At 41.1% G+C, this 19,146-nt stretch overlaps 6 protein-coding genes across 6 annotated transcripts; 4 read left to right on the forward strand and 2 right to left on the reverse strand.

The window, feature by feature from the left end:
- Window positions 1-1,672: 1,672 nt before the first annotated feature.
- On the forward strand, window positions 1,673-2,037 carry BDB00DRAFT_873182 (uncharacterized protein; the record flags this gene model as incomplete). Its single annotated transcript, XM_053127060.1, has 2 exons — window positions 1,673-1,760; window positions 1,844-2,037. 2 exons carry the CDS (start codon window positions 1,673-1,675, stop codon window positions 2,035-2,037), a joined length of 282 nt encoding a protein of 93 aa, XP_052978869.1.
- Window positions 2,038-3,131: 1,094 nt separating this feature from the next.
- BDB00DRAFT_827341 (DNA repair metallo-beta-lactamase-domain-containing protein) lies at window positions 3,132-5,585 on the forward strand. The gene is made up of 4 exons (XM_053123792.1): window positions 3,132-3,854; window positions 3,925-4,611; window positions 4,683-4,837; window positions 4,901-5,585. The coding sequence occupies exons 1-4, from the start codon at window positions 3,215-3,217 to the stop codon at window positions 5,306-5,308; spliced, it is 1,890 nt and encodes a 629-aa protein (XP_052978870.1). The 5' UTR covers window positions 3,132-3,214; the 3' UTR covers window positions 5,309-5,585.
- Window positions 5,586-5,792: 207 nt separating this feature from the next.
- On the reverse strand, window positions 5,793-8,765 carry BDB00DRAFT_827346 (major facilitator superfamily domain-containing protein). The gene is made up of 9 exons (XM_053123793.1): window positions 8,522-8,765; window positions 8,166-8,427; window positions 7,985-8,051; window positions 7,474-7,869; window positions 7,085-7,388; window positions 6,962-7,008; window positions 6,771-6,855; window positions 6,630-6,685; window positions 5,793-6,519 (listed from the first exon to the last, which is right to left on the reverse strand). Exons 1-9 carry the CDS (start codon window positions 8,620-8,622, stop codon window positions 6,116-6,118), a joined length of 1,722 nt encoding a protein of 573 aa, XP_052978871.1. The 5' UTR covers window positions 8,623-8,765; the 3' UTR covers window positions 5,793-6,115.
- Window positions 8,766-14,285: 5,520 nt separating this feature from the next.
- BDB00DRAFT_424907 (uncharacterized protein) lies at window positions 14,286-15,117 on the reverse strand. Its single transcript, XM_053117338.1, has one exon. It carries the CDS (start codon window positions 15,076-15,078, stop codon window positions 14,335-14,337), a length of 744 nt encoding a protein of 247 aa, XP_052978872.1. The 5' UTR covers window positions 15,079-15,117; the 3' UTR covers window positions 14,286-14,334.
- Window positions 15,118-16,670: 1,553 nt separating this feature from the next.
- Window positions 16,671-17,859, forward strand: BDB00DRAFT_827355 (60S ribosomal protein L34-B). Its single transcript, XM_053123794.1, has 4 exons — window positions 16,671-16,728; window positions 16,821-16,967; window positions 17,058-17,137; window positions 17,226-17,859. The coding sequence occupies exons 2-4, from the start codon at window positions 16,838-16,840 to the stop codon at window positions 17,403-17,405; spliced, it is 390 nt and encodes a 129-aa protein (XP_052978873.1). The 5' UTR covers window positions 16,671-16,728; window positions 16,821-16,837; the 3' UTR covers window positions 17,406-17,859.
- Window positions 17,655-18,882, forward strand: BDB00DRAFT_424704 (enhancer of rudimentary-domain-containing protein). The gene is made up of 7 exons (XM_053117337.1): window positions 17,655-17,906; window positions 17,978-18,021; window positions 18,103-18,117; window positions 18,208-18,239; window positions 18,322-18,388; window positions 18,469-18,541; window positions 18,637-18,882. Exons 1-7 carry the CDS (start codon window positions 17,904-17,906, stop codon window positions 18,796-18,798), a joined length of 396 nt encoding a protein of 131 aa, XP_052978874.1. The 5' UTR covers window positions 17,655-17,903; the 3' UTR covers window positions 18,799-18,882.
- The last annotated feature ends 264 nt before the right edge of the window (window positions 18,883-19,146 follow it).

The following is a 19,146-nucleotide window of genomic DNA, read 5'->3' on the forward strand; positions in this document are numbered from 1 at the left end:
ACTCACGGTGAACAGTAATCGCTGCTCATGTTGCTACCAACATTGCGACCTCCTATACAGTACTAAAGCTTTCTTCTGTTAATACCTAGTAGCGCTTCCATCCACACATATCACGAGCTTTAACCCACATTTTCTCTGATCTTTTATCAAACCATACGTATTTATAGAGCAACATGTAAGATAATAGCCATTTCAACTATAAGGCAAGGTCTATACAAGTAGCGCTATTTAGGTCTTGACTTGATTAATATATCCTGAACAGAAGGACGCGGCGAGCGTAGAATTGCTCACAAAAAGGTTCTTCACCATCTGTGACAAGAAGAGAAAGCAAAATATGGTTACGAATTGCCAAATCACATACACTAGTGTAACCATCGATCATTTGAGCCCTCATGAAGGGACCATACACTCAAAAAAAATAATTACAAACTACGTTGTAGTTATGTTGCGGTTGATTTAGTATATGTTCATCCTGCACATACCCAAAGCAAAGCAACGACGGCTATAAGTGGGCTCTTTTCGGTTGAGAGAACCTCTTTTACCTGCTCACAAAGCAAGATTGGTAAATTCGTAATTGTATACCTTGACGCTGATTTTGTTTCTTGCATTATTACCTTCTAGGTAACCTCTTATAAATAGACGGTACAGGGCTTGGTCACCGAAGCATTTGAAGAAAGGATATAAGTTTATAAAAACTTACATGTGGACTTAGTCATACTTTCTATGCGATATACAACGGAAAAACTTCTTTATAGTGTCTCATCGTCATACTGCTCATGGCTCAGTCACCATTGCTGCTTCTTGTGGAACGTTGTAAGCTTTCAGCTTAGCCAAGTACTTTTAGAAGAGCTCGTACGTTACTACCAGCGTCGGATATGGTCGATACGTATAAATAGCGCGGATTTTTCTTTCAAACTTCAACTTCATTTCTGATTTTTCTCTCTTTGTTTTTAGCACTATTTTTTATTACATACACCCATCTGTTTCCTTTTCATCAAACCTATTCTTTCATTTTTGTCACGTACTTTCTGCTTTGAAATTATCTGTGATACAAAGTCACACTACTGTCACAGCAATCGTAAAGATAAACAAACATTTTAAAGAGAAAGCTTTGCAAGGTAGCTAGAAATTAAAAGCTAGAACAGCTGATAAGTAAGATACAACAAGTAGGAGACACACACCGTTAAAGTTTTATGTAGTAGACATGCTTTTCCACAGTGGAGATTCTCCCGACGGCTACCTAAACCAGCATTTACTCCCACTTGGCTCGCTCGTACATCAGATATAAGGTAGTTCGGTGCTCCTCCGTCAATTGAGGATACCGCGCGCTGTCCTATACTTGGAGTCGATCCGCGAGCATGATCATTGACAAAAAAACAGGCAAGACAAACCTTGTCGACCAAGACAAGCACAGGGTTATCTTTCAAGCCAAGAAAATCGGCAAAAGACTCAAGGACGAAAGCGCATTCGCCTCAAAATTAAATAAGTCGATTTTTAAAAATTTCATTTAGTAACTGTGCAAGGATCCCAACATCAAAAATATCTGGTATAACCAAAAATGCATGATTCAAGACCAACTCAAGGGGCAACATCGCGAAATTCGCCATATGCATAAGGTTATAAGAGCGCCTACTGTACCATGGTGTGAATTGTAGAATGTATCATTCTTCTTATGTCGACAAATATTTCCAGTTTTTGGCTAACCAGATGGACATCGTCGTCTGATCTCCAAATTAAAACGCCTAAGGACTATAGAAGAGGTATTCCTGTCTCAAAGATGGATATTTGTCGTTCGCGACCCACATACTGAGTGAGCTTAATAACGTCGCCATTACTTTATCAGTGATTTTTGGTTCCCACTACCAGCAACAGGGTGGAATGCTCATCACATTCTCAGGCAACACAAGCAGTGAGGAGCACGACGGAATATTTGCGTTTGCGAATCTTTTCCCCGATATCATCGACGACACTATTATCAATTACGAACAGCCAATACAAGGCTTGATGGTCGATTCTTACGGTCAACTGGCGGATTAAGTCCCCTCCATCCTGTGTTTTTGGCGAAGAGAACGCAGAGATACGAATAATATGTATAATTTCCCATATTGACTAGCGTTGATGAGGCCCATATCAGTGGGTATACGCTGAATCTCATCTCGATGCTCTAGAAACCTCAAACGTCAATGTCAACAAAATATCACTACAACATGTGACTTGCACCAGTATAGAACGCCAGATCCAAAGAATGAAATAGACAAGTGGACGCTTGAAAACTTGCCACCTATACCAGAAGACCCTACGTCGAGGGATTTTGAATGGAAACTTGGGATTTCCGTACAATTGCCCGGAGACCGTGTAAGAAAAACCGTATCTCTTGCTAAGATGTGAGCCTTAGGCTGATGGAAGACTTTGACGACGACGACGACGACGGTGCTAAATTCTGGGGGTTAGGGTTCTCTTTCTACCAATAGAAGAGAAACTGTTACAACGCTACTGCCCGAACGACGGGTATCGAAAGGATTATGCATCTTCCTATTTAACTCAACGGCGAAGCAACGCTATATCGACAGAGAATACGCGATACTTATCGGAAACCGATGTATCAGAAGCGTTTATTTACGTGACACAGTAGACTATTTTCCGGTTGTTGAGAGAGAACACTGTCGTTATAGGGCCATAAGTACATGCATGATAGAGAATGTTGAATATTTTTTCTCTGAAGTGCTACTACATCCCTGATCATACATATATACTAATAAATAATCATATTCATTTCTTCCTTCACATTTCACTGATAACATTACCTTGCTACATGAGAATCCAATGGTATAATGAAAAGAAGCAATATTTTCAGTTATTTCAGCACTGGCTTTCTCACTCTCTACTAAGCAATAATGTTAGATTATCCTTTTGGATGTAGGTTGACTTGCTGCTGCTGAGAATTATGTATGTATGTCTCGTTGGAGAGTTTACGCTGTAACATACTTATCATTGAAAAGGAAAAAGAAGCTTGATAAAATATATGTAACGAGTTGGTCGATATGATCTTTATATCTGCCTTCACAACCAACATATAGACGTTTGATTGGCAATCTGTCACCTGAAACCTAGCAATACGGGTCAGGTCGCTTCTATCAGTCACAATGCTTGAAGTACAGCAAGTAAAGGAAAAGGCGCAGTTCTGTTGCTTTAGCAACTAATTCACGGGGCAACAATGAAACGGAAACGTCCAGGCAATGACGATCGGCCAACTGAATCGAACACAAGGAGCCTCGATCACTATTTTGCAAATTCTGCCCCAAGCACGGTCAAGGTTTCTGATACTGCCACCACTGCTACCGATTCATTTGACAATGATCTCGAGCGAGCGATTCAACAGTCGCTTCAGGAAATTAACACCACACATATCGAAACTGCGGAAACAACGTCAGAAGCAGTAGAACGCCTGGATCGTCAAGAACCACTTTCGAATTCTTTAAAGCAGTGTCCAATTTGCGATGTATTGCTCGATCAAACCGCTGACGCTAACAGCCACATCAATAGCTGTCTTGACAGTTTCGAACGTACAGGGTGTCCCAACAAAGAAAACGCCAGTATTGAAGCAGGAGCAATAAAGGCAACAACGAAAACGACACAAGCAGAAAATGAAAGCGAGCCATCATTTTCCTCATCATCCAGCACGACGAATTCTGTGCCCAAACTCGAGGCTTTACATGAGCCAAAGCGTGCGCCAGCTCTAGATTTGCTGCAAAGGGATACAGGCAAAGGAAAAGACATTGACAGCGATCAAAAGCCGGATTCATCGCCGAGCATGAGACCGAAAAGGAAATGCCCCTTTTATAAATGGATACAAGGTGGATGTCTTTGCTTGCCATGGTGTTTTTCTGCATCTGGAAAGGGTAACTAACGCAAAGTGTGTTGCAGGGATCCCTTTTGTTGTTGACGCATTCTCCTTCGGGAAGATCGAAAACTGTCAGGGATACTTTTTATCCCACTACCACAGCGACCACTACTATGGATTGTCACCGTCATGGTCGCATGGCCCTATTTATTGCTCTAAAATCACCGCAAACTTTGTACGACAGGAACTCAACGTTGACAGCAATTACGTCGTCACTTTACCGATGGATCAAGAGTATGCTTTAAGCAGCACGGTCAATGTGAGTCTTATTGATGCCAACCATTGCCCTGGCTCTGTGCTGTTCCTATTTAAGGTGTATCGGGCTGACGGAACCGTTGCTCGTCATCTTCACACTGGCGACTTTCGTGCGAATCCGCGCATGTGCCTGCATCCGCTTTTACGACAGCCTGAGAACGGTGTGCTCGACACACTCTATCTGGACACAACCTATTTGAATGGACAGTATTCTTTCCCGGCTCAGGAAGAAGCCATAAATGCTGCATGTGATTTGGCCGAAAGATGCGCGTCTGGCGAGCAAAAGGAGAGTAAACGTGGATTGTTGCAAGGATGGCTGAGCAAGTTAGGTGCAGATGCGTCGATGCCAAGTGATACGGTTGGAAGCTCTATGGGTTTTCCGGGGACCGGGCCAGCTTCTAAAGTGCTTTTCATTGTGGGGACCTACTCGATTGGAAAGGAAAGGATGTTTTACAGTAAGTATGGATATTGTCGACGTTTGATTATGGTAAAGCACGGTATTTTATATAACGGATGAATGCTGTAGATTTGGCGAAAAGATTGAACAGCAAAGTATATGCATCGCCTCGCAAACTAAGATTTATCACCTCTCAAGAGAACAAAGAGCTGGACTCGTTGTTGACCGACGATCCACTGAAAGCACAAGTTCACTTGTTCCCGATGGGGCAAATCCAAGAAGAGGTACATAGACCAGATTTAATTTGTTCTTGTCGGGCTTGCTGAAATCTCATGCCAATCATTTAGCGCTTGTCACTGTACTTAAAAACCTACCATCCGCATTTTACATCGGCAGTCGCTTTCCGCCCGACTGGTTGGACATTTAAGAAAAGCTCACCTGCTATAGCAGCATTATCAGACGCACCATTGGCACAAGTGACAGCCCCACCTGCAGATCGAAGCGTCGTATTGAAGCCAATGAAAACCACTATCGATACCATTCAAATATATGGCATTCCGTACTCTGAACACTCTAGCTTTCGTGAACTTGCGTCCTTTGTTGGTAGCCTTGAAATACGACGTATCATACCGACGGTAAATGTGGGAAGCGAGGATAGTCGACGAAAAATGAACACAATTTTAGACCGATGGCAAAATGAGAAAAAGAAGAAAGGGACCAAACTTGTACCATATCCAACAGAAGAACATTGGTGATAGATATGTGCTTGTCTATTGGAACATTTACAATTACATTGTTTATTATGTAAATATCACAAATTTGTATATAATATATTTGGCCAAGTACTCACCGGCGTAAACAACACGGGAATCTCGCCACAACTATGTCGACTACTGCTGGCTGGTGCAGATTTTCGCCCATACATATTAACTGTTAATACCACCCTGGAAATTGATGAATTAAATAACACTCTATTTGCATAAACCACCCTAGTTTCTTTTCTCTTAGGCCCATTACACAATTAAAACAAACCAAAAAAAAAGAAAGAAAGAAACATAGAATCAACACCAGTATTTATATAATTTTAGACTGACTTATGGTTTTTAAATCAACCAAGTGCAGCAGGAGTGCTTATTGAAAAGACTGATATGTGCCAGCGCTGCCATTTGAATATTTTACAGGACGCACTTGTATATATAGTTTGTTTCGGAGAAAGCAGTAGAAATTTATACGACCAGCCGTATATTTTAGAGTTTTGAGATTTATTAATTTGCAATAAATATTTTTCATAAACAAAATGTCGAACAGATGGCTTGTGAAGATGTACGCATGATGGAAAGCATAACATCATATCATAAAGCATGCATAAATATCTAGCTATGGATAAACAAGGAAGAATGCAGAAAGAATACAGAAAATGTTGCAATCACATTGCGGCTGCCGTTTTCTCAGGGATCGATAAATCTCGGGCAATGGTTTCTAAAAGAGAATGAGTATTATGACAAGAATTAAAGGCTTTTATCTTCTTTTGTATTTGTACATATGTCACATGCTATTTCAGCTTATGTACCTGTAACTGAGTGGTCTTCGTGCTCTGTCTTCTCTTCGCAGTTGTCACAACTCTTTTCTTCAGCGTCTGCAGCAGATTGCTTATTCATGTATTCACTCAAGCCAAATGACTTCATTGGTAAAGTGAATGCAAATGTAAGGACGGAAACACACAAGGCGATAATGTTGAGAACGCGCTGCGTTTCAGCATAGGCAAGCACAACGCCAGAATGTTGCTCGTCAGGAAGGTTTTGTGCATATTCTACACTGCCGATCACTTTAAGAATGTCTACATCAGGAGCATGCCTGGCAAGTTCTTGGGGAAGCATGTTATTCCAGATAGCACCAGACATTGTGGAACCGATACTGGCAGCAATGGAACCACCAAGCTGATATAATGCAGTGACCATGGCAAGATCTAGTTACAAGTTTATGCATGAAGTTGTTCTGTTAATTAATAAAAACATAGCTATAACCTTTTTGTCTAAGTAATGTTAATATAGATAGATTATATCATACAAAACTTACCATTGTGCGGAACGGAGGACTGGACAGCGACAGTAATTGGAATATCCATCATACCACTAGGTTAATGTTCGATAGTCAGCTACTGTAATTAAATCACAATTGACAGGAAAGAATAACCGAATGTAAACTATAAAGACGTACCTTCCAATACCGACAATTGTTTGGGCAATAACAATGAATGCATCGGAAGAAGAGGGCCAACGAGCAGCATACAGTAAACCGACACCTTAATTGGTAAAGTAGGTTTCCAACGGTCATAGAAGTCAGTAAGTAAGATACCTGTTTGACAAAGTCTACAGAATAAACGTGCTACTTTTTGTACACGGCCTTACCGAGAATCATCAAAGAAATACCAGCCCACACATACGGTCTCCAAACACTATAACATATTACATGTGTTTTGTTAGTAAAGTGTACCCCATTTGGCATAAAGCGAAAAAAACTAAAATTCATACCGAGTCTTCATCATAAGCCAGCCAATCACGAGTTGAACGACAATGTAGGCAACATTATAACCTCTACCTAGCAAAACTGCATGTGCATTGTCGATTCTTCGAGTGACTTGAAAATAAGTAATCAGGTACTGCCATTCGGTGGATGAAATAATAGTAACTGTGGATGTAGCAAGAACACCCCAAATAGGAGTACGGTTTGGCCAGCTGCCCATAGGGATCAATGGCTTAGTCGCAAACTTCCATTCCCAGATGCCGAGGAGGACCCAGCAGACACCACCACCACAAATAGTACCAATGACTCGGGCTATCAGTAGAAGCAGTATACCGTAAGTATATAAAGACACAATATGTGCATATCAAGCGAACTTTCATTGGAAGCTACTACTTACAATTTCCCCAACCTCCCCAAGTATACAAAGCAAGCACCAAGGGAAGCAATGTCATTGTAAGTGAACCGACGAGCAGAATACAGCCGACAAAGTCAATGGCAACGAGATAGTGCTTGATGCTTTCCAGGATAGATCGATGGTTATCTTGCCGGCGACGAGCTTGTTTATATTCCAAGTACAACCCTTCCTTGAAAATCTTGCGTTGAACAATCCAAAGACCATACACCAATGGAAGATTGGCGACCAGCAGGACCAAAGGAAGGTGTCCATAAGCCCAGCGCCATCGGCCCTGATCAATGAGGGACTGACCAACAATCGTTGGGACAAACAGATTGATGAGTTGAGGTAGACTGTATAATCCTTGATAAAAGCCACGAGTAACGACGTTGGTCATATCTGCAGCAGGTGATTTTGTTTTATCAGCGTATTTGTTGTCATGCAGTGATTCTCATGCCAACAACTACGGGTTGTGTTATTACGACATTTGATGGTTCTTTTGTGGAATTTTTACCTCCAACTAGAATGGGGCCGAGGATCATAACGCCGGAATAGCCAAAAGTATACAAAATTTGTCCGCCCTGTGTAGTAACAGAACATACATCAGAGAGAACCCAGTATTAGTTGCAATTTTGCATGAAGAAAAGTAAATATGTGTATATAGAAGAAGGGTTAGCAAAGACTAATATACTAACCACTATAGCAGCAAAGCTTTGTGCAGTAGCCATGACGATGTAAGAGAGGATGTAGAACACCATACACATGCTGAACACCTCAACACGACCGACTAAATCCGAAAGCTTACTGTACGAAGGAAACAGTACCGATTGCAGAATGTATGTGACAGTGCTGAGGATACTCATGTAATTGTTCGCCTCAAATAAACTGGTAACATATGTAAGTAGTGTGAACGACAGGTTGGATTCCCAACTACTGGAGAATGACAGTAAAATAAGGCTATACATAGTGGATTACCGTATTTTGGGCTTGTTAGCTACTTTTTATCTTCCTTAGTATATCACTCAAATATTATATGTCTGTTATCTTTTACCCGCTGAATATAATCCACATGTCCAGTGCACTCCATACTTTTTTAAGAAGCTCGACCTTCTTAACTCCAGGAAGTAGCGTATTGTCGCTCTCAACAGTCATTGTTTCCGTTACCAATTGCGTTATTGAGTGATGTGTATTATGCGCTCGAGTCGAGTGGGAAATGGGGAAGGTAACAGTTACGAAGCAAAGACCTCGTTCTTTCCAGGCTCCTTCTAAAGAAGTTATGAAAAAAGGAGAAAAAGGGCAGAAAACTGGAGTCCGACCGGTCTATAAAAGAAGATGAAAAACACAGTCGAGTATTCAAAAACCCGAATTCAACTTCGTTTGCACAACCGAGAGAATAAACCCAAGTCTATAAAAGGGATATCTGATGATCTGATCATGAAGTTATTTAAGAAAAGGGTCCTTCCCGTTGCAACTCCGAAGAGGAAAACTTTTTTGACATTCGCCTGTGCCACAACGCAATCTCGTGAGTGTCGTACATGAGTAATGCATGCCTGGTTTGTGCTTCTTCGAGGATTTAGGTTTTTAGAAAGGCTCTTTTAATCTTTTCTGCCTATCGTCCTTTGTACAAATATAACGCATTGAGACGACGTTTCTTTTTATTGCAGTTCGGTCGGTCTCTTCTGCCTGTGTTGGGGAAGGCCCAGAAAATACCGACGTTCTGATGGTGATACAAATATAGTTGGGAAGCGCGCTTATATTTCTATGCTTTTCCTTGGCATTTTGTTCATGGCTAAACTTTTATTATGTTTGGCTCTAACGATATTCCTGTATGTCACTATACAAACACCATAAATGATCCGTGCACAGTGGCACCTTACTATATATCTTATGAGCGACAGATGCCATTGAAACATACATTTGACGATTTCGTACATATTAAAGCACGCAGCAGTAACAACAACGATCCAATTAATTCGCTCGTTCGCTGTTGATACAAACTGGACATCGGCCTAGACCGGGCCGCCGTGTGAAATACAAGGAATGTTGTCTGGTCGTTCGCAACACAATTGGCTGAGATTGTTCTTCTATATAATATTTCCATTTTAATATGAGAGGTTTCTGATGAATTAGCTCATAATAAACATAATCACTTTCGACTCATCCTGGCACGTTACTGATCGTTTTTATTATGCATTTACTACAACAGAAAGAAAGGAGGTATTATGATAGATACATGGTATAGTGTCTTCCGTATTTTGTGCTTTTGTATGGTTAATGCTGTATAAAAAAATATCCTATTCATTAGCACATACGCAACGTTTACCCTTTTTCCAGTAAAAAAGAAAAAGTGAGAATAATAAAGCCTAACTTTTTGCTTATTACTTAGCGCGACGACCAGCACCAGCGGATTCTTTTATTAACGAATGCTAACTATATCACACTGACGATTGTACTACTCCAAAGTACACCATAAGGTTATATACTCCCATTACGGTTTTAAAGCTTGCGAGTTAACATGAATATAGATCACCCCTTCTACTATTTAGTGTTTTTCTGATCTTTATCATAGCAGTTTGTACAATACAGCACTACATCGACAACCGCATGGATTTTCCAGTGACGTCGTCCATGCATGAGCAACGCGTAAATTACTAATCCAGGCGGCAATTTAGAAACGAGGCGCTCGACCGTACGATCGTTCATTGCAAAAAGGGGTTCACAATCTAGAGTAAGGTCGCTGATTGCTGCCGAGTACTGTATAGGATCGTCTTATCTCGGTCTTTTGGTAAATATTATACAGTATTTGTTGTTGTTGTTGTTGTTGCTATCGCTGATGCTGTTGCTATAGCGATAATGACCTTCCTCCTCCGCCATCGTCATTTTTACCAGCCTCACTTCCAATCCGCTGATAAAAGCGCACTCACCCGTAAAGCAATGCCGAAACGTCACGCGCTTGAGCTGTCTGAACTGCATCAGTTGTTTGATTATGTTCGGTGTTAGACATATATCCTTGCCTGTAGTATCGCTACCGTTAGAGAAATTGAATCTAGTTGCTGCATTTTCTGAGTAGCTCAAGCATCATTGACCGGAAGACTAAAGATCTCCTTGTTGTGCCGTGTGAAATATCATTCAGGTCGTTTGCTTCGGTGGTAAGTTGTTGTCGCAGCGTTGTATTTTTTTGAACTATGCCTGTATTATAGGTTGTCGTCGTTGTGGATATAAAACCGTCGTTGTTCTGCTGTGTGACGACGTCATAGTTATCATATGTAGTTGCAAAAGAGTTGAAAAAGATGTTGTGCAAGTTCATCAACGGCTTAGTAGAAACTAAAGCCACAAGTGCTTTCGATAGTGTATCGATTCCTCTAAAATTGTATGGCAAATCAATGGTTTCCAAGGTGAAGCAGTGTTTCAGTAAAATGGTGTTCAGTGTTTACTTCTTTAGAACAATCGTATTATTTGAAATGTCGACCTTAATGCGGCTTTCCTGCTTTTGGCGGGATGTAATGGTCTTGTGTAAATTGAGAAAATATGTTTTGTCGTCACTATCCTCACTGAAATAGTCTTCATGGCCGCTGTTGTTTCGCGTAGTATCACTGTCGTTTGTCACTATGCTTGTGACTGTCGTAGTTCTCATCATCCACTGGATATGCAGCAATACGCGTTTAGGGGACGAAACATTACATCGTGTTGATGGGTGTTATTACTGTAATCGTCTGGTAAGCTCGTAGAATTTTTAATGTAATGAACGCTGTTTCTTCGACCGCAGATGGATCCTCTTGACTTGTTTCTGTTGCTGGATATAACTTTGTCCATCAGAAAATGTTGTTGTACCCGCCGGTTCTGTTAGTTTTGTTGCCATGGTTGGCGCTGGTATGCCGAAATCTACAAACAGTCTCCGAAGAGCTAAGCGTCTTTTGGTTTTGTCTAAAGATTTATGACACTGTAATGATGTGAAGGTGTTCCTGACGGTATTTCGAGGACGACAATGAGTCTTTAATGATGCTGATCCGACTTGGTATCTTCTCTGTCTGTATGTAGTATAAATCTAAGAGCAACGGGCAGCCATCAATTGTCGGACCGAGCACAAGCTCTGGCGAAAAATTTGCACATTCAATAATGTATAATGATGTCAAATTAAAGCTCTATGCTAAAATTGTCTTGGGAAGATTATGTACATTAGAATTTCCGGACAATGACTCGATAATTGTCATCGAAGTATAGTATGATAGTATATATTAATGGTAAGCAAGCATAGTAAAGTAATAATAATAAAATCGATACACAGCAATGATGCTTACCTTATCCTGCCAACTGAGTGTAATTAGTATCCGCCATCAAGCTGAGGACTTCGTCTACAAGGTGCTGGCATTTTTTTTATCGTAATATGGAATAATCATGCAATGTCAGGCGATCGGTCGTTTCTCGGTGCAATATCTTGTCTACCATTAAAAAATCTCTGTGGGATAGAAATTGCGTTGATTTTCCGCCAAAAGCGTGGGCAATCGAGCGAAAAGCCGTGCCATGGTTGACAAACACTAGCGCATCGAATCAAACACTGCGATTTAGTAGCTAAAAAATACACTCAAGGACATATGTGTTCAGTTTAATGAGCAATTGGGTGTTGCTTTGATGTTGCTGCTGTAACTTCGAGGGTTGATAGTAATATAGTGCCGTCGTTTCTGCTGCACGTTGTCTCTTCTGCTGTCCATCCAATGTCACGCGATTACTACCAATAGCATGAGACTCCATATCGAGAGTATGATGCCACGAGTGCTTATCGGCTCTGATGCTGTCGCCTCTATTACTTTGACATTTAGGATAGTAATGCTGCTCGAGTAACATATCATCATCGACCGAGTAATATCATAGCCTTTCGCTAGTAGTGGAAAATACCAATGCTGCGCGTAAAGCTCGCTATCGTTCGCTGCCGCAGTGCTTGCTGGTAAAGCGTCAAGTTTCTTGCCTACTTTCTTCGAGCCCGTAACTTTATGTATAATTACAGTAACAGCTGAGCTATAGCGTTATCTTTGCCATCATCGACAACATCACCATCACTGCTTCTGGAGATACTTGTTGTTGCTGTTGTTGTTGTTGATTCTCATAGTCATGGGAATGAATAACGAGAAAAGGCGATAATACTGGAAAAACAGGTACGTTCCTAAAGAAATTGGTGCAAGAAGTGGCTGCGATTGCCATCGTTACACTTCCAAGCGAACATTTATCCGCGTGTTCCTCTTTTTCAAAAATGTATCAAGTATGAATTTGCACCTTTGGGAAGTTAGCGTTTATGTGGATATGTGTATACTTTGATATACGGAGTAATTTTTGTCAATACAATTGCTGCCATTTCCTATGCTAGTCTGTTTGGTATTAAAATACATGATGCGACGTGATGTGTTTATAAGAAAGTGAAAGTACATTATATAATAGATACAAATATAGAAAAAGTGACCATCAATAATCCTTTCTTTGAAAAGTCCCATCTCGTCGATGCAACCCAGCTTCAACAAGACGATGTACTGCGAGATCTGTTTGGTTCATCGTATGCTGTGCATTTGTACGCAAAACAACATGTTTTAACGTTCGCCATTGACTGATGACAGGTAACAAATCGCGGTGCATAAAATTAAGATCAAGCGTTTTCACAACGCCAGCGGCTGATGCAAGCTGTGATAAACCTTGTGTCGTGAATGAGCGACAAGAATGCACACGAAGATATTCTAGATTGGTACACTGGTTTGCCAATGATTGCAGTACTGGGTCTGTCACAAGCGGTGTAGTCGGTGACGGTGATCGGTCGATAATGGTAAGTGCTTGTAGTGCTGGACAGCGAAGGAGAAAGGTGCTTAATGCGTACGTGAATGCTGGTGTAGTGCTAGTTGAAGAGATACAGTCGCTTGCTGTCGATTGTTGATGTGTATAGATCCAGAGCTCACGCAGTTGTGGAAACAACTGACCATGGTAAGCTAGTCGACATAATAGTTCAGATGTTATAACATAGCCGTCGTAATGTAAAAACAGCAACTTGATTGTTGATTGATGCTTGTGTAGCAATGTATGCACTTGTTCGCTAGTTGCGTTATAGCTACCGCTGCCTGCCATCACAAACTGACATAAGCCGTGGGTGGATACCGTACTAGTACTGTTGTTGCTTTCGCTGTCGATATCACTCGTCTTGACCGTTTTGGGCATCGTACAACTATCACTCAGCACAAAATTCGTGATCCATGGACAACGGTCGCTGACGGTTAACATAAGCTGGCCGTGACATACAGCATCTCTTGAATCCAAAAACAGATGTTGAAGTTTTGGACACCGACGTATGATCTCGTTTAAAAGTTCACCGTCGCTGTGGATAAATGGCGTTGTGGTTGGTGAACGTCCCCCAAGTGATATTTTAAGATATGTAAGCTCGAACGTTAACGTGTCAGCAAAGCGATTGAACTCCCTTGTCCCAAAAACCGACGATTCTCTGTTGTAGTCGATAACCAAAGAGAGATTGCTACTGCCATCGTTATTGAAACTTATGTTTTGTTGCTGCTGTTTCTCTTCGGTTCGTAGAAAATACTGGTTGCTGTCGTTGATCTCTGCTATCGTTGAGTCGGCTGCCTTAAAAATAATACGATCTGCTTCGTGGCATGCTAATACGATGGATCCAAGCAACGAGTCACTTGACAACTGCACATTGTACAACTCGAGTGAATTCAAAGAATGTGGTTGCAACGCGCTAAGCAAGAACGACGAGTCACTATCAATAATCATGTTTTCGATTACTTTTGTTGAATAACAAAACCGATTATAATCAACACGTGCACCAATTAGCAAAATATACACCAAATAATAAAGAATGGAGAAAATGTACGTTTACATACATAGTGATTCCAATGGATAACGAAAGCTTTGTAAAGCGACTAAAAGCGACAGAGCATTGCGTGATATAACTTTCTGTCGGTGTGTATGAGGATGCTGTTGTTCAAGAAATTTGAGGCCACGGTGACGATTCGTCAAATACATTGTAAAAGAATTAAGATCGAGCTGTGGAATTTCTGCGGTTATTAATTGCCAAAATACAGGCCATTTGATAATAAATCGGCGCCATGAATCACACACTGATGTGCACTTTATCAGATCGTGAACCGACAGGTGGCTGAATATTAAGGATATGATGTCGTAAGCAAAGGTAGAGGAGACTGTGTCCAAGTGTTGTTGGTTTATCGCATCTTGATGTTTTTGTTGTTGTTGATGATGATTCCTCGCTGATGATGGTAGTCGTTGTAGTTTTTGTCGTTTCATCAATTCAGCCTGGACCGCGTCATAGTTGCGCTGTAGCAACGAATAACTGGGAACGATATTGGGCACGAGCTCCAGCCCTTGCTTGTAGACGGCTAATGCAACTTCGTAATTTTTTTGCTTAAGATGAGTGCGACCGGCCAGAAGGTATCCTTTGAGAGAAGTCGGGGCAATCTTGATCATTTCGGTCGCAATGGCTTGTTGCTTGTTAAGGTCGGTTTGTGTTGCTGAAGCTTTGGCTTCAAGCTGCACTAGACGGGTACGGGTTGACGTGGTGGCCGAAGATACAGCATCGATGCCTCGTTTCAGCAGGTACATCTTTGTTGGACGTGTATATGGTATGCATGCGTTGACGAGGGACAGCAATTTTATAAGAGTTTAACACACGACCTCTATTTATTTACTATTTCCCCTCTCCTCTTTGTGGCGAGTTTTACTTTTTTTGTCATACTTTGGAATAAAGACTAACCCGCTGAGTTTTCCGTGGCTGATCTTTTCTTAGGGCAGGTACCTTCTATAACAATGTAAAGGTTGCTTTTAGCAAAAATAAGTGCTGAGCAAAACGGTGTAATTCTACAGTAGAAATAATCAGAGCTATGGGCATAGTTATAGTAAAGGATGTGAAACCCTGGACTTTGGTCAAAGTATACAAAAAGTTAGCTGAGTGTATCCGTATTTAGAGTTAATTCTACGATGGAAAACCTCCCATTACCTCATATCGTAGAACGTGATGTTACTTACACAAACTGATCCCAGTGAAACCTTATACCACTTACCTTTATAATATCGACAAGATTTGCAATATATCATCATGCCGGTGAGAAAGAGAATGACTATCTTTTCGCTAGTATGAACAATGTGTATATATTTATTTGGTGCACAGCAGAATGGTTCAACTAAAGGTCTACATGGTAATACATCAGACGAGTACGATGGGCGATAAGATAGGTGCGCTGTAAATTGGGATCGACGGCCGGCTTCCTCAAGATGGACTCTATGTACCACCAAAGGGTCGACTTAATATCCATACAGGGTGAATAAGATTCAAGATTAGGAATTGGAAAAGCAAAGCCTCAATAGTGTAGCTTTTCTTCTCCTTTTACTGTACTGTTCGCATATATAGGTCTTCCAAAGCAGTGTATACGATGTAGTGAGCATGTACTATGCACTATAAATTATTACATGCAAGGCTAACGATAGCTCATCATGCGGCGGAGCATAATTCTTACGGTTACTTTCATTTCCATATTTGATCGAATTTGCCCTCTTTGTCACCAGTTTACATTCTATTTCGAATGAATGTTGGTATCATTGTTACAAATGACGGTTGCGCTAAATATTGGGCAAAGTGGTGTTTTAAGTTAAGACAAAGTAAAGCGAACAAGTAAGCTCTCGTATCCTTTATCGCTTCCGCGGGTCATGTAATTTAACTAAAACCGGAGAGAGCTGAGCAGTTCTTTTCTTTCCATTGCCCTTTTCTTATGCTGAAAGCAAAATCATTGTTGCGGTTTGGCCAAGCAAAATATCTACAGTGAAGCTTAGTAATGTTCTTTCGCTAAACAGCGTACCAAATGAAATGCATGGTACATACACGCCCTTAATCGTTTAGCTTGTGGCCTGGTATAAGAGCTAAAAAAACTCATGCCATTAGTGGGAGTTTTACAATGTCTTAATTTATATCTTATCAGCTTGAAGCTGTCAGTCGAGCCATCTACCTTCTTTTTTGAAGAGCACTTAAAGTACACAGACAGAAAGATTGCCCGCTCATGCTGAATTTGCCTGGTGGGGCCAACACTGGAATTTGCCACACTTGCACGGCAGTTCCGCTCTCACTCAATGTGGCTAAACTCCGCTGCCGAGACCTTGTAGTGGGATCCCTCTTGGAAGCTTCGTTCGACCTTCACAGAAAGGTAAAGTATCAGGACCCATCCATATGACCATACATCTATCGATCCATCCATCCGTAATCTATAGATATCCAACAGCTCGAACGATACTTATTCAGCATGAACGGATGGATTGATCGATACCTATCTTTACCTTTGGATCTATGAACTCACCATACAAATGATACGCAATGTCCGACCTCCATTTCGACATTTTCTCTTATATAAAAAGCAGATTCGCAATGGCCCAACGTCTCACCTACCGACGCCGTCTTTCGTACAACACCCGCTCCAACCGCGTCAAGGTCGTTAAGACCCCCGGTAAATATCATTTTGCTATTTGAACTCTGCAGCAGACGATTTAAATAAGGTCGAAAAATCTCATTAGGTTGCACATTTATATATGTATAGGTGGTAAGCTCGTGTACCAGTACCAGAAGAAGCCTGTCAAGGCCCCTCGCTGCGGTGACTGTGGTGTTGCTCTTCCTGGCGTATGTATAAGATTGTTATTCAAAAAGAGTGAAAAAGGTGTTTTCAAAGTTGGGGAAATCATTAACGAGTGTTATTCATTATGAATAGCTCAAGGCACTCCGTCCCCGTGAGTACTCCCAGGTCTCCAAGACCCAAAAGAGTGTCTCCCGTGCCTACGGTGGTTCCCGCTGCTCGCACTGCGTTCGCAGCCGTATCGTCCGTGCTTTCCTTGTTGAGGAGCAGAAGATTGTCAAGAAGGTGCTTAAGTCTCAGACCGTGAAGAAATAAAAAATATGGGTTACCTATTTTTTGCACTCTTGTACCACCTTTAAACACTCGTGCTTGTCATTCTACATACATCACTACAACAACATCAACAACAAACAACAAAATTATATCATTTGGGCATATTGGAATACGGTGATAGGTTTCCATGCTCGCAGGGGCATCATGTTTGTATGTGTGCTGTTGTAGCTGTGCTGTTGTAGCGTTAAATTTGGGTTGGACAAAGGGACGTCCCTATGCTGGACTTTTGAAAGGGTATTTGTCTTTCAATAGCTAAAAAAGCCTATAAAGTAAGATATAATGCAGCATAACTAGACGTGAAACGGTGTTATCAGTGAATGGATGAATTATACCCATTTCTTCGTGAACTTCTGTAAGATGGTCTGTGCGAATGCGGCCGTCACAGACTGTCTGCTGCTCCTGCTGAGATGCAACCTGGCTGGTTGGTGAGGGGAACACATACCTTACGTTCTCACGTAATACATTTTGAACCTGAACAAAATGGTACGATTACATCAGCTTGAGCGAAAGCCGAAACTCAAAGAATAGTTAACAAACGAGCTTCACGTTACTAGACGACACATACCATTCTGCTTGTCCAACCACGTCCAGATAAAAAGTAAATTTGTCATTGCTGTTGAATCTATGCCACGATTATATGTACACTTTTGGATCTAAACTTTGAACACTTTATTTCTAGCTCGCGCACCTACTAGTAAGTTTACCTCCTCTTGTTTCCTACCCCTCGGTTTTAAATGCGCTCCCGGTTTCTAAATGTTGACACAATCTTTGTTATCTAAATAAGCGAGCGCAATACCGTAGCTGCAGCTATGGATCGTAAGTTCATATCTTTTTCTTTTTTTGTTTTCTTCTGGAACTTGGCAAGGGACTTATTCTTCTGTTTTACTTTTCATAACAGAGATCGCAAACATCTTTGAACAACATCTTCAGCAGGAGAACCCTGGTCTCCGGCAGATTCAATATAGGTCAGTGCACAGAAAGTGAATAGGAAGTGTACTACCGTTTCAAGTAAAAACTCCTGCTTGACTAATATGTGGCATTGTAGCGCGGATGATTTATTCCAATATATCGATTCACACAAGGATTTCGTGGCTCTTGTATTCGAGCCTTCGCAAGGAGTACGTTTATTTTCAAGCAGTGCCGGGAATAAAGAAAATAGATGGAAATGAGTTACCAGAGAAAAGTGGTTTTAACGGAATGGTATATATTTTAGAGCTATTTGCCCAAGAATAAGGATTGGATCAAGGAGCGTTTGATTTCGCATTTTAGCCGACAGAATTCCCAACCGCAACAGCAACAACGTGGTCATAATCAACAATATCACCAACCACGATCCCAACATTATCATCCTCGAGGAGGCAATAGACGATGGTAGCTTTCCCATCACGTAGTCACATATTATACAAAATAACAAAAAGCACAGAGATTATATCATTTTTATGCATTGTCGTTCGGGACAAAAACCTCGTGTGTTTGACGAATGTATGCGACTTTATACAAATGCTAGGCTTATATGGTTGATAAAGGGCAAATTAATCAACATCAAAGACGGCTTTTCTGGAAAAAGTTTATATTGAGCAAAGCTTTATCGAATGATCTGGTCAAACGATCTAAAGCGTCGCAAGACCTGAGCTTGGCACCTACACTTACATTACAAACAAATATGTCTGCCATGAAGGTCGCCAAACCTTTGATACTTCCATCATTGACGTTATACCTGTTT

Source organism: Zychaea mexicana (genome assembly GCF_025766255.1).
Source record: "Zychaea mexicana strain RSA 1403 chromosome Unknown BDB00scaffold_45, whole genome shotgun sequence".
NCBI lineage: Eukaryota > Fungi > Mucoromycota > Mucoromycetes > Mucorales > Lichtheimiaceae > Zychaea > Zychaea mexicana.